This window comes from Carettochelys insculpta, chromosome 29 (assembly GCF_033958435.1).
Source record: "Carettochelys insculpta isolate YL-2023 chromosome 29, ASM3395843v1, whole genome shotgun sequence".
In the NCBI taxonomy this organism is placed as follows: domain Eukaryota; kingdom Metazoa; phylum Chordata; order Testudines; family Carettochelyidae; genus Carettochelys; species Carettochelys insculpta.
Window position 1 is genome coordinate 4,697,270 of NC_134165.1, and position 14,643 is coordinate 4,711,912.

The 14,643-nt window shown below is 47.4% G+C and overlaps 1 protein-coding gene across 1 annotated transcript; it reads left to right on the forward strand.

Moving 5' to 3' along the window:
• Positions 1-12,142: 12,142 nt before the first annotated feature.
• NDUFB7 (NADH:ubiquinone oxidoreductase subunit B7) lies at positions 12,143-14,624 on the forward strand. The gene is made up of 3 exons (XM_074979921.1): positions 12,143-12,314; positions 13,416-13,584; positions 14,440-14,624. The coding sequence occupies exons 1-3, from the start codon at positions 12,203-12,205 to the stop codon at positions 14,528-14,530; spliced, it is 372 nt and encodes a 123-aa protein (XP_074836022.1). The 5' UTR covers positions 12,143-12,202; the 3' UTR covers positions 14,531-14,624.
• The last annotated feature ends 19 nt before the right edge of the window (positions 14,625-14,643 follow it).

Below are 14,643 nucleotides of genomic sequence, written 5' to 3' on the forward strand. Positions count from 1 at the left end.
ATGCAACTATCATAGCTAGAATTGCGTATTTGCAACCAACAAAACTCCCTGGTGTAGACCAAGGCTGAGAACAGCTCCACTTCCCATCCCAGACCTTACTTCTACCTCCTTGGCTGCCAACACTGATTGTGTTTCCAGAATATACAAACTTGTTAGCCAGGCCATATTCTTAGGCAATCACAGTCACCCTGTCACTGGTGGCTCCTTTTGCAGCTTGCTCAACTTTTGTTTTCTTTTGGCTAATTCTTAACCCGACTCCGGCGGCCTGTCATTTGGCATGAGTGGGGAGCGGGGTGTCATCACCTGTGTCCAATGGAACAAAATTGAGATCTTGACAGTTTCCTCTATGTGACGTAAATCCTGTATATTGCTTTGAGGCTGTGAACTGCATGTAGTAATCTATCACCCTGCAGAAAAGAAGATGAAGACATGTGACCCTGCTACACTCCAGCAATGAAAGGCCGGTCAACTGCTCTCCTCCACTTGCTTTCCCAGGTAGCATCTAGACTCCAATGTATTGTGTCTTAACCGGCCCTTTCTAGGAAACCCTGTTAGTCTTCCTTTGCTGATCTATTTGAATGCAGCCAAAATTTGATCCACTCTATGAAACTCAAGACAAACCCTCTCTGGCAGGCAAACCCTCTTTCAACCAAGCCTCTCAGGTCACACACAGGCTTTTCACTGCAGAACCTGCACACTCATTACACAGCTTTTCATACATGACCACTTTCATTCCACCTAATAGTACACTGCCAAACACTTTGCTGGGTACTGAAAATAATGTTATTTTTGTCCAGTTCTGGCACGCCAAGCCGTTGCCTTTCTTTGGTGACTTACAGCTCACAGTTCTCTGGGCCAAATTCTCTCTCCCATGCTGTATTACAAAGTTTATATGCTTCACATGTTACCAAACTGACTCCAGCTTTCAGCTCTGAAGGTTTATTTCTCTGAGAGCCTCTGGCAGGTGGCAAACACACCCACTGGGACCAGAATAGAAACCTCCCAGCAGCAGCCACTACGCTCCAGCGGAGGGGAGACCCTGGTTTGCGTAAACGCCTGTTTTACAAAGTAAGGGCAGGGCAGGGCAGGGCAGCTTATTAGAAATGAGGCCTGACGTGTGGGTGCACTGCTGGGTTATTCTCAGAAAGATGTGGGTGACGTGGGGGATGCAAATTGGTACAAGGCTGGTAGCTATACTCATCCCCCTAGGTCTGGGTCTAAAGAGCCACAGTCTCCCAAGAAGAGACGGGTGCTGCTAGGCAGCAACACAATGATTTAATGGGGATGAGTTTTTTCCTCTGGTTAACACAGATGCCAATGGCCAAGCGTGGCCCTGAGGGCACCGGGTGATCGCTCAGTAATGGGATCCGACATGGCTCCATTTTCTTTTTTTTCCCAAACAGCTCAGCCCCCGCCGAAGTCCCCATCGTGCATGTTCCTTACCAGCTGTATTATGGTAGTGCCCAGAGCCCTGCAGTGCCAGGTGCTGTATGTTAGTTATTAGTGACATTATGGAGGCACCCAGGACCTTGTCAGGCAGTGCACCCTACATTATTTATTACATAAGAACATGAAAAAGCCACACTGGGTCAGACAAACATCCACCTAGCTGTAGCCAGACAAAATCTCCCCACTACAGACCAGCTTTTGCCTCCCCTCTAAGGTGCCTCAGAGCACACAGGGTACTGAACAGCAGTTAAACAGCACAGTCTTTGACGCCTTCCTAAAGGGGTCCAGATGTGCTGGCTCATCGTGACCCTGAGGAACTGAAAACACAGATAGAGGGCTAGCAGGCTAACTGTTAACGAAGGGCCTCAGAGAACTGCCCTTGGCTGGCATTAATGGAGTGATGCGCCCACACAGCCATCCCAGAAGGGAAATTTCCGCCCTTGTAAAAGAATGTCCTGTACTCCCAAGTTCTTTATCTCCTGTCTTACAAGTGCCAATTAAGTAAGAATTGCCCTTGTAAAAACTGGCGTCACAAAAGACAGACCAGTACGATCTGACACCATAGATAAGAAAGAGAATACGTGACCCAGGGGGGATAAAGATGGGCCCAGCAGCACTCTGACTCTGAGTGCATTCCCACCAACTACCTGCCGGTCGGGTCAGGTGATTGCCTCCCGAGGTCCGCAACTGGGGACGCCCAACCTCGTATTCGTCTTTCCGCGGAACTGAGTGACCGATCCTGGCTTGGCTATGCTGGTATCGAGAGACGCAAGGAGGGTGAGATATACCCATATTAAGGAGGGTAAGATGTACCCACATTAAGGTCTCCTTTTGGTGCGCGCAGTTAAAGAATTAGAGCTCTATAGATAGAAGCTGTTGCATTAAGACGTCGTGGTATTGAATTGTAATACAACCTGTTAACACCTGTACTCTGCTAACATAAAGAAGTAGACAATAGCTTTTTGTAGCCGCACGCTTATAACTATAGCTTAATAAACTTGTAACTAGTTAAGATCTAAGCCTGACTGGTGTTACTCTTTGTCACTGCAACACAGCTGGCACAATAAAATGAACTTTAACTGTTTGGTTACCACAGCCTGGCCGTAAGTGAGAGTGCTAGGAGCTCCCTGCTCTAGCAGTAAAAGACTCGGGTGTTTAGGACCCTGGGGCATCCGTCAGTCTGGCCCAGACTGCCCGTTGTGAAGGAGCCCTGCACTCTAGCAGTTAAAGACTGGGATGGTAACAAGGGTATAGTGGGTACCTCACCGCACATTACCCGGCCACCGGCTAACAGAATCGGCGTAGTCGGCAGGATTGTAATACAGGCTGTGCTGCAGTAACAAAATGAAACCAGTCACGATAAACAACATGGATTTCCCCAACATAGAGAAGGAATTCACCTGGGAAGGATGGGGTGGGACAAGGAAATGTTGGAAAAGAACTGGGGACAATCAGAGGAATTATGGTTGCAGTTCTGTAAGCAGAGAACTGCTTGTAAACTAAAAGGGAAAAAGGAACATTGGAGCAGTTGCATCTGGCTGTGAGAAACAGCTTCTTGCACAAAAGCTGATTATAAGACCTTGAAGAAACTGCCCAACTCTGAAAGCTTTAGCTCAAGTTCTTAACTCTTTGTGGTACAAAGTGTAGTTATGTAAACATTTATGTTGTGGTGTATGTGTATGTGTCATGGAGTTTTGTTTCCATTAATTGTTTTGCTGACATGTGTTTGTGTCACACAGTCTGATAACTTGCCCTTGCAGCAACAAAGAGCTGTTTTGGTTTTCTGCTACCAAATGTCTGGCAATTAGAATCTGTACTGATCTGTATTCCTTGTCTTTTATGTTTGAGGCTTCTTAGTTTTTGTGACTGGTATGGGGTAATGTTGTTTGTCTGTCTGTCTGTCTGTTTGTCCTGGTGGTGCATCCATAAGGAGGGGATGCCTTCCGATATGGACACCTTCCAATATAGGAAAAACAGTAAGTTTAGGTATAAAAGATCTAAATCCCTTTAGTAATACTTAAAATGGTAATATCCAATAAAATGTCATTTTGGAAAATAAGCATGTGATTTGAGGGAAAGAGTAAGTGAGTAAGTCCTTAACTCTGAGGTGTCTGAAGAAAATTCAGAGTGAGTAGCTTGCAGAGTTTAGAAAGAACTGAGCATAGTTGTAAATGGAGTATTCCAAGATGTAACCTGCCACCCCAAAAGGGGGTAGAAAAGTATTCTTTTGTCTTTCAGAAACACAGAAAGCTGGTAGTTACTGAAGAACAATCTAAACATCACGAATCTCTTTTTTTAAAATGAAAAATGTGGTTTTGTATTTTATGTTTGTGCTTATCTTATTAATAGCATACACATGGGCTCATTAAAACAAAAATAGTCTGTATATTGCTGCCTTATTAAATGCCTTGGCTGACACAGCAGCTAAAGCTGCAGACCTTTCCCCTCTCGGGCCACTTCACTGTTTCCCATTTTTACAGATTCCCAGTCTCCTATTGCACCCTTATTGATACTGCACTATTCCAAGATCAGGCCCTAAATTCAGAAGAAACTATCTGGAGACTGGATGAATGCCTTTTGCATCCTGAACACCTTTGGCACTCCCCGGACGGCCGCCTGGTTGCACCCAAGGTCCTTCTCCCTTATCTTGCTTGCATGCACCACAGCCTGACTCATGTAAGCAAAGCAGGGGGATGATTACTGCTGTTCAAACAAATTGGTTTGCTTCCAAATTCTCCTAAGTGGCCCAAACAACTGTCTGGCTTGCCCTGTCTGCCTAGCCCATGACGGGGGCAAACCTGTAAAGACAGTTCCGGCAACCAGATCTCTGCCTTTAGGACTGTTCCTGCAGTTATAAATGAACTTCATTCAACTACCCAAATGTAAATCTTTTAAAAAAATGTGCTGGTTATTGTTTGTTTGTTCTCGGGGTGGGTAGAGGAATGTCCATGCCGGAAAGCTGATACCGCACAGAACTCCACCTTAATTAAGGAATCCCTATGGAAGGTGGGAAAGCCTGGTGAGTACCACCATGCCACCCAGCAACCCCTAAGTATAGGACATGTGTCAGCCCACCAAAAGAATAACACCCCGGCTGCACAGCTAAATAACCTGGCAGATGCAGCAGCCCAGATCTCTGCCACCCAAGTAGATTGGGAACGTTTGTACCTATGGCTACATGAGACTCTGGGGCACACAGGGAGTGATGAGCTGGTGTGGCAAGCACATATCGGGGGGGTGGCCTATCACCCACCAACAGGCCGGAGACCTAGTGCAATCCTGTACTATCTGTGCTAAAATCCGAAAACACATAGCTGAAGGACAGCGGTTTGCTAGGCTAAAAGGTGGGAAAACGCTATGGGCAACCTGGCAGGTTGATTACATTGGCCCACTACCTACTACCAGGCAAAGGTGTAAGTACCTCCTGACTGAAATGGAAGTTGTTTCAGGAATTGGTTTTGCATACCCAACTTGACTGGCAACAGGACTGTCCACAATTATGGGACTAAACCGCTTAACAGCAATTGTCCCAGTACCCCAAGAAATTCAATCTGAAAATGGCTCACATTTTAAAAACAAGCTGGTAAAAGAGTGGGCTCTCCATCACGCAGTTCAGTGGACCTTTCACCTCCCATATCGACCCCAGTCTAATGACATGATCGAAGGCTGGAATGGGCTGTTAAAGAATCACCTAAAGCCCACCGATGGTACATGGGGAGACAAATTGGATACAGTGGTGCAACGGCTAAACAATTGGCAGACCCCTACGGGCAGCCCAATCAGCAAGGGATTCTTCCCTCCAGGGAAAGTTCCCTCAACCCCAACTGCACCACTTAAGAATTCCAAATACGCTCCTGGAGATACTGTTGTAATCAAACATCCCAGCCTGGGAACACGTCCATGTGCCTTACATGCCTATAAAGGAGGGGGTGTGAACTGCTTTAGACTCTGAAAGGGAACCAATAACCATTACCGAGGCTTGGATCACATCCAAGACCAGCTGACCTTGTGTTTTCTCTCCAGAAAAAGAAGGAACCACCTAAAATACACACCTCCCTGGGAGGAAGCAAGCCAACAGCCACCTGTAACATCAGTACACACCAAAGAACTTTAATGTACATAATATATGTACGCTGCTATATGCCATAGTAATACTAATAGACTTTTAGTAATTGCTATAGACCTAGTTGTGTTGTAGCTACCTTCAACCCAGATGACAGCATGGCACCTCAACTCCTCGTCAGCTTCCTGACTACCTCACTGACCTCTACCACACCTAAGCATCCCCTCAGGAATACCATCCAGTCCATCGTCTCCACCGCTGGTGCCACGGATTGCTGGATGTGTACCCCGCTGAACTCCTCTACCAGATTGGGAATTGAGTTTGTCCCTCTGAACCTGAACGATTGGTGGAAAAAGAGCAACATCTTCCAGTGTGGACTAGTCTGGTTTGGTGACAGAGACGTCCACTACCATAACCCTCAAAATAACTCTGGGGGGAGGTACTGGGGAAGACGTAAACAATGGCAACTCACAGTGTGGAATCAACCAGTAGGATATGTAACAGGAGTCTCTAGGGAAACGTACCCTATTTGCTTTAAAAGCAAGAAGGGCACTGGGCCTCACTTAGGTCGTTTGGAATATCACCATTCCACCCATATTGTAGTCTTTCATGAGAAATTGGGAGCCTGGGATAGGATAGTAACACACACATGGGATCCTTGAATTGCTGGGGAAATATGATTAACGTTTCTCTCGGCCATAGGCTCCTATTTGGGATTGGTAATGCTACCATTGTGCCCCTGGATCTAAGCCAGTACCCTAAAAGCAAGCCCTGGTAAATGTCTCTGGGCAGATAAAAATAGCCCTTAACCATACTGCTGATGCCTTAGGCCTGCTCAATGAGCAAGTGTGTCAATAGCCTACTTTGCTCTGCAAAACTGAATAGCTTTGGATGCAGTCCTAGCACAACAAGGAGGAGTTTGTGCTGTAATTAACCAATCTTGCTGCTTTTAGGTAAACACTCAGAACAGATTGAACAGGATGTATCTGCCATCAAAGATGCAGTTAAAATCTTACATGCTGTAACTGAGAGTGGAAAGATCTTGTGGTTAAAATGGCTAGCTCAACAATTAGGATTTTCTCTCACTCCATTTCTGCACTCCATTGTAACCACTATTCTAATCGTTCTTATTGTAGTAGTTGTTTTCTGCATGACGTTATGTATTGTTAAACGACTGATTAATGTGGCTATCTCCTCCACGCAAATCTGACACATAGAGCTGGAAAGTGATCGGAACCAGTTCTGCGATTCCCCATACACTGATCAGATCACTGGGTACTTTTAGATTTCTCTAAGGAGGGCAAGAGGTGCTGGCATCACCACCACCTTGCGTTCTGGGATGTAGTGTGGTGCATCAGGGGGTGGAATGTAGCCAGACAAAATCTCCCCACTACAGACCAGCTTTTGCCTCCCCTCTAAGGTGCCTCAGAGCACACAGGGTACTGAACAGCAGTTAAACAGCACAGTCTTTGACGCCTTCCTAAAGGGGTCCAGATGTGCTGGCTCATTGTGACCCTGAGGAACTGAAAACACAGATAGAGGGCTAGCAGGCTAACTGTTAACGAAGGGCCTCAGAGAACTGCCCTTGGCTGGCATTAATGGAGTGATGCGCCCACACAGCCATCCCAGAAGGGAAATTTCCGCCCTTGTAAAAGAATGTCCTGTACTCCCAAATTCTTTATCTCCTGTCTTACAAGTGCCAATTAAGTAAGAATTGCCCTTGTAAAAACTGGCGTCACAAAAGACAGACCAGTACGATCTGGCACCATAGATAAGAAAGAGAATACGTGACCCAGGGGGGATAAAGATGGGCCCAGCAGCACTCTGACTCTGAGTGCATTCCCACCAACTACTTGCCGGTCGGGTCAGGTGATTGCCTCCCGAGGTCCGCAACTGGGGACGCCCAACCTCGTATTCGTCTTTCTGCGGAACTGAGTGACCGATCCTGGCTTGGCTATGCTGGTATCGAGAGACGCAAGGAGGGTAAGATATACCCATATTAAGGAGGGTACGATGTACCCACATTAAGGTCTCCTTTTGGTGCGCACAGTTAAAGAATTTGCGCTCTATAGATAGAAGCTGTTGCATTAAGACGTCGTGGTATTGAATTGTAATGTAACCTGTTAACACCTGTACTCTGCTAGCATAAAGAAGTAGACAATAGCTTTTTGTAGCCGCACGCTTATAACTATAGCTTAATAAACTTGTAACTAGTTAAGATCTAAGCCTGACTGGTGTTACTCTTTGTCACTACAACACAGCCGGCACAACAAAAAGAACTTTAACTGTTTGGTTACCACAGCCTGGCCATAGGTTAGAGTGCTAGGAGCTCCCTGCTCTAGCAGTAAAAGACTTGGGTGTTTAGGACCCTGGGGCTTCCGTCAGTCTGGCCCAGACTGCCCGCTGCGAAGGAGCCCTGCGCTCTAGCAGTTAGAGACTCAGATGGTAACAAGGGCATAGTTGGTACTTCACCTCACATTACCCGGCCACCGGCTAACACTAGCCAAGCATCCTGTCTGCTGGCAGTGGCCAGTGCTGGTGCCCCAGAGCGAATACACACCACAAGTAACCATCAAGTGATCCCTCTCCTATCACTTGTTCCCAGCTCCTGGCAAACAGAGGCTGGGGGCACCATTCCGGCCCATCTTGACCAATATCCTCCATGACTTTATCTAGCTCTTTTTTGAACCAGTTACAGCCTAGCCCTTCACAACACCACCCAACAGAGAGTTCCACAGGTTGACTGTGCCCTGTGTGAAGAAGTACTTCCTTTGGGCTGTTTTAAGCCTGCTGCCTATTGCTCTTATGTGGAGAACCCTAGTTCTTGTGTTGTGGGAAAGAGTAAATAACACTTCCTTATTTATTTTCTCCACATCAGTCTATCATATTCTCTCTTCAGCATCTCTTTTCCGAGCAAAAGAGTCCCAGCCTTATTTCTCCCCCTTGTAAGACCCCTGTTTCATATCACTAATTATTTTTGTTTCCGTTTCTGTATCTTTTCTAAGTCCAATAGCTCTTCTGTGGTGGGGTGACCAGCTCCACATACAGTATTCAAGATGTGAGTATACCATAGATTTATATAGAGACAATATGATTTTTTCTATCGTATGGTTCGGGCTCTACCAAATTCATAGCAATGAAAAATGCATCAGAATCTGTGACACATGACACAGAAATTGACCAAAATGGGCCGGGCTTTTGCTAGGGCCCTATTTATTTTCTGTTCCTTTCTTGATAACGCTCTTGGTTTTTTGACTGCCACTACACAGAGTGGACGATTTCAGAAAACTGTCCATGATGACTCCAAGATCTCTTTCTTGAGTGCTAACGGCTAATTTCAACCCAATCATTTTCTATGCATAGTTGGGACTATGTTTTCCAATGTGGCATATTTTGCTGTTTTGTTTCCCCATCACTCAGTCACGTGAAATCCCTTTGTATCTCTTCACAGCCTGCTTTGGACTTAATTATCTTGAGTAATTTTGTCCCATCAGCAAATTTTGTCAGCTCACCATTCACCCCTTTTTCAAGATCATTTATAATTATGTTGGGTAGGGTTGATCCCATACAGACCCTTAGGGAACAATCACTATTTACCTCTCTCCATTCCGAGAACTAACCATTTATTCCTATTCATTTCCTAGCTTTTAGCCAGCTGCCAATCCATGAAAGGATCTTCCCATTTTTCCCATGAAGCTTACTTTGCTTAAGAGCTTTGGTTAAGGGACGTTGCCAAAGGCTTTCTGAAAATCTAAGTATGCTATACCCATGGGATTCCCCTCGACCACATGTTTGTTGATTTCCTCAAAGAATTGTAATAGATTGGCGAGGCATGATTTCGCTTTACAAAAATCATATTGAATATTCCTGCACCAATTGTGTTCCTTTATGTGTTGTCTAATTCTGTTCTTTACTATAGGGTCTATCAATTTTCCCAAGGCCAAAGTTAGGCTCAGTACATTCTTTGTGTTCATACACCTTGGCAGTCCCAGCCCCGGGATTGGCTGTGGGGAGGGTGGGCTGCCTGAGTACTGGCTATTCCTTTTTTTACCAAAAAAAAAAAAAAAAAAAGTTAGGCTTACTGGCCTGTAATTGCCATGATCACCTCTGGAGGATATTTTTTTTTTTTAAATTGGAGTCACATTACCTATCCTCCAGTCATTTGGTGCAGAAGCTAATTTAAACAAAAGGTAACATACTACAGTTATTAGTTCTACAATTTCACAGAACTTCAGAACTCTTGGGTGAATACCATCTGTTCCCAGTGATTTATTGCTGTTTATCGATTTGTTCCAAAATCTCCTCTAATGACTCTTTAGTCTGGGGCAGCTCCTTGTCTAAAAAGAATGACTCAGGTTTAGGCGTTCATTTAGTTTCTTTGCACTGGCTTGAGTTCTCCTTTGGTATCTCGCTTATCCAGTGGTCTCACTGATTGTTAGTAGGTTTCCTGCTTCTGATATACTTTAAAAAAGTTTGCTGTTCATTTTTTAATCTCTGACTAACTGTTCTCAGATCTACTTTTTGGCCTTCCTAATTGTTATTTTAACACTTCACTTGCCGGAATTTATTCTCCTTTTCATTTTCCTCACTTAGACTTACTTTTTTACAGGCTGCCTTTAACTGCTTCTTAGAATCACAGAACACTAGAATTGGAAGGGACCTCAAGAGGTCATCAAGTCCAGTCCCCTGCCCACAGGGCAGCGCCAAGCACTATATATATCATCACTGGTAGATATTTATCTAACCTGTTCTTAAATATCTCCAATGATGGAGATTCTACACCCATGCTAAGCAATTTATTCCAGGGTTTAACCACCCTGACCGGAACATTTTCCTGATGTCCAATATAAACCTTCCTTGCTGTAATTTAAGCCCATTGCTTCTTTTACTTTGTTGTTTGCCATAGTGGTAATTTTTTGAGTCTGTTACTGTGTTTTCTTTGTTTTGCGGCATACCTTTAATTTGAGCCTCTGTTGTGGTGTCTTCAAAAATTTTCCATTCAGCTTGCAAGATTTCACTTTTGACATGGAACCTTTTAAGTTCTGTTTAACTAACTTCCTCATTTATGTGTACTTCCCCTTTCTGAAATTAAATGCTAAAATGTTGGGCAGCTGGGGGATTTTCTTCACTACAGGGATGTTAAATTTGATTATGGTATGGTCACTATTATCAAGCAGTTCAGCTATATTCATCTCTTGGACCAGATCCACTTAGGAGTAAATCAAGAATTGCCTTTCCTCTTGTGGGTGCCAGGACTCCTGGAAGCAGTGATTTAATGTATCTATAACCTTTCTCTCTGCATGCTGTCCTGAGGTGACATGTTAATAACTCAGGTGACTCAGTACTCAGTTAATGAGCCGGGGAGAAGAACTTTCCTAGGTGTATGACCGTAGTTCTCAGGGCCCTGCTGTATAATAAACTCTTTCATATCTTGCAGACTCGGGACCAAGAGATTGCTGGATATTCAAATATTCTGTGTGATAAATAGAAAAGTATACCTAGCAATACATTACACTAAAGAAGGACAAGGTTAGATATTAAGAAACCAACAAAAAAGTATGCAGAGTACTTTATTTACCAGCAACAGTACTATTATATAATGTAAACATATGCTGTATTTATTTGTATTTACAGTCACTATAATGTACTTGTGGAAAACTTAACTAAGATTTAGTTATGGTTAAAATGCCGGTTATTTCAGAGATCTGGATAATAGAACACCCCATATAAAAGAGTTGACCATATTAGTCTTAGAGGGGTAGCCAAGTTAGTTTGTTATTTCCAAACCAACAAGAAGTCCTGTGGCACCTTATAGACTAACAGCTAATTTGGAGCATAAGCTTTTGTGGGCAAAGACCCACTTCGTCAGACGCATCGATTTTCATGGTCTTTGCCCACAAAAGTTTATGCTCAAAAAATCTGTTAATCTGTAAGGTGCCACAGGACTTCTTGTTGGTTTGATGATTAAAAATGAATTCTCTGAAAAACTGTTTCTAGTCAACATGTTTATTAAGTGTATTACAGTAGCTCCCAGGGCCCTTTTGTTTTAGACTGTGTAGGTTATTGATTAGGTCTGCCAGGTAGTACCCAGGGCCCCACTGTGCTGGATTCTGTAGTTGATTTCTTGGGTGTGTCCGGTGGTAGTGCCCCACCTGTTGTGGCAAGCACTGGAACACATTGATTAGGTCTAGTACAGTGGCATTGAGACCTCCTTTGTGCTTGGCACTGCAGATTATTGGTTAAGTGTGTTATGGTTGTGCTGGGTGCTGCAGGTTATTGGTTAGTATTATGGCGTGCTAGGCGCTGTACACACAGCCCAGCAGCAGGCAGCAACGCCAGGCGGGTGGGGGGGGCAGGAGTCCTTCACTCCTGCCAGGAGACCCAGTGCTACCCCCAGTCCAGCTGCACCAGCCAATAGGAGTCCTTCATGCAAATTTACCCCATATGAAGCGTGGTGATTGGCCGACGTGTCTTGGCTCCCTGGGCGGGGCGGGGCGGGAACGGCAAGGTACTTGCCTATGGAATGGACAGGAACTGCAGAAGGGGGCGGGGCGAAGGGAGACCATGAGCAAAAAGCGGAAGTCCTCCGATCTCTATGGTGTGAGGGGCGGAAGCTGCACTGTATATCCGGTTCCGGGTTGGTGGGAAGCGCTTCCGGGGCAGCGGGGCCCCGAGGTGACCGAGGCGAGGATGGGGGCGCACCTGGCCCGGCGCTACCTGGGCGACGCGGATGTGGAGCCGGACCCGCTCCGCATGCCGACCTTCGACTCGGGGCTGGGCTTCGAGGAGCGCAAGGAGCGGGGTGAGCCCGGGCCGCGGGGCAGCGCCCCGCCCGCGCCTTCACCTTGGCCCTGCCCAGTAACCCCAGACCCCGCCCTTCGCTGGGGGGCCGGAACCGCCCCCGGGGCGCTCACTCGCAGAGGCGCCCGGACGGAGAGTTTGGGGGCGGGGAGCCCCGAGAGCCGGGGGCGGACCTGGGGTGGCAGTGAGGGGGAGGGGGAAAGCCGGGGGGGTCTGGGCCGGGGTGGGGGTAAGCGCCGCGAGGCTGAGACCGTTCGCCCAGTGCCTGGTGCGGGTGGGGCGCCTAGGGGTTGTCCCAGGACAGAGAACTCCCGGGCGCGGGGAGGGGCACTGGGGCAGAGCTCTGGGACCCCCACCCACAAAGCCCCGGGCCGCGTTGTCCTCCGAGAGGCAGGCGGGGTGCCCCCAGCAGCTGGAGACAACGCCTGGGGGAAGAGCTTGCGCTGGCCGTGAAGGTGGGTTACCAGAGCACCAGCGTCACCAATTTGAGGTCTTATGTTTGGAGGTTGCAGGGCTCTTGCCTTGCATATGGCTGTGGGGCAGGCTGGTGCCATTGAGCCTATACAGTCTGCTGATTTCCCCCTTCACCTTCTGGTCCATGTGGCTGGAACAGCTGCCTTGTCCTGCCGCAGATGGTGCCCCGTTTCCACACTGGATGAGTGTTTGAACTGTCCAGACGAGGGTCAGTGAGTGCTCGGTGCTGAAGGGAACTGGGAAAACCCAAGACTGTTTCAGACTTGAGGGTAATCGCCCCCGTGTAGAGGCCTGAAACGAGTTTAAATACCACAGGTAACTGAAATGGATACAGACAGAGAGCTTGGAGTCAGACTTCTGACTTGTATCCCTAGCTCTCTCTGAGTGAGCTGGGCAAGTTGTTTCCACCTCTCCCGTGTCTTAGTTTCCCCATAGGGCTGCTTCAAACGTGCTTGTTACTCTCTGTCTAGAGTGTTCAGAGGATGTGGCTGTTATAGAGCCTGGCTCTTTACTCAGGAACTGGGGTTACCACTTCTGCTTTTAGCTCTGGAGGTCTTTAGTTTTAGGCCAGTGTCATGCTTGCCTCCTGCTCTCAGCCTCACCTCTGCCCCCATCTTCATCCCTGCAGTGATGATTGCAACTCAGCAGCAGATGAATGATGCTCAGTTGCCCCTGGACCAGCGTGATTACTGCGCCCACTACCTCATCAAGCTGATGAAGTGCAGGCGTGACAACTTCCCCAACTTCCTGGCCTGCAGGCATGAGCGCCATGACTGGGACTACTGCGAGCACCTCGAGTATGTGGCAGCCTGTGCTGGGGGCGCCTGGCTCCATCCACAGGCTGCTCCAATACTAGGGCCATGGAGCTGGGGGTGGCAGCCCCAGGGGTGGTGAGGTAGTATGGCCTAGTGAAGAGAGCACAAAGGAGACCTGGCCACTATCCCAGCACTGCCACTGGCTTGCTGGGTGACATTGAGCAAACTAGCAGAGCCTGCCCTCTGCACAGGGCATTGAGATCTGCAGATGAAGTGCTGCAGGAGCTCAGTGTTGTTTGCCACCAGCCCTTCCAATGTTGGGTAGTTAAGCCTAAGAAGGTGTTGACGCACCCCAGGGACAAGCTAAGGCTTAGAACAGGAACCCGTCCTTGGCAGCGTTCTGGGCCATTGCCAACCCACAGGCCCCATTGGTTCAGCTAACCCTGTGGGATGGTGATGAAATGTACACATGGGACCTTTCCCAGAGAGTCAAGCCCTGGTTTCTGTCCCAAGGAAGGTAAAGGCTATGCGGAGCATGACCCTGGAGAGAGTGAAGGGATGAGTACTCGATGGAATGTAGTCATGGGATTGGCCTACCTGTGTCACCGTGGGGCTTGTGGGTTGGAGGAGGGAAGGTGGAAGCTGTGCGGCAAGAGAGCAAGGGGTGTGAAGGAGCCAGAAGAGATCATGAGGATTGGTTTTAAAGCTGTGAACCTATTTTCAATGTGAGCCAAGAGTGGGACAGTCAGTTCTGAGATCTGCCTGTACCTACAGCTGAGCGTGCCAGCCTGCCCCTGCAGGGTGGATTGCAGCACACTGGGGGGAGGAGTTCATTCCTGATGGATATGCAGGTGGGCCTCCCCCCCCCCCCATGACTAGTGTCTCCCCTTCCCTCAGCTATGTGATGCGTATGAAGGAATTTGAGCGAGAGCGGCGCTTGCTGGTGAGGAAGAAGAGGCTGGAGCAGAAGGAGGCAGCTGGAGCCTAGCAGAGCCTGGGTCCCCATCCACGTGAGAGACTCGAGATATCCTCTGTGTCATATGTAACGGAATAAATAATAGCCTGCCTGGCTCTGCAGTGGTGACGGCCGTGCCCCCTGCG

Excerpts from the sequence above, each read along its gene's own strand:
- NDUFB7 (XM_074979921.1), top strand. The coding sequence starts at position 12,203 with ATGGGGGCGCACCTGGCCCGGCGCTACCTGGGCGACGCGGATGTGGAG. Across the intron at positions 12,315-13,415 it reads CGAGGAGCGCAAGGAGCGGG|TGATGATTGCAACTCAGCAG; the intron begins GTGAGCCCGGGC and ends TCATCCCTGCAG. Across the intron at positions 13,585-14,439 it reads GACTACTGCGAGCACCTCGA|CTATGTGATGCGTATGAAGG; the intron begins GTATGTGGCAGC and ends CCCTTCCCTCAG.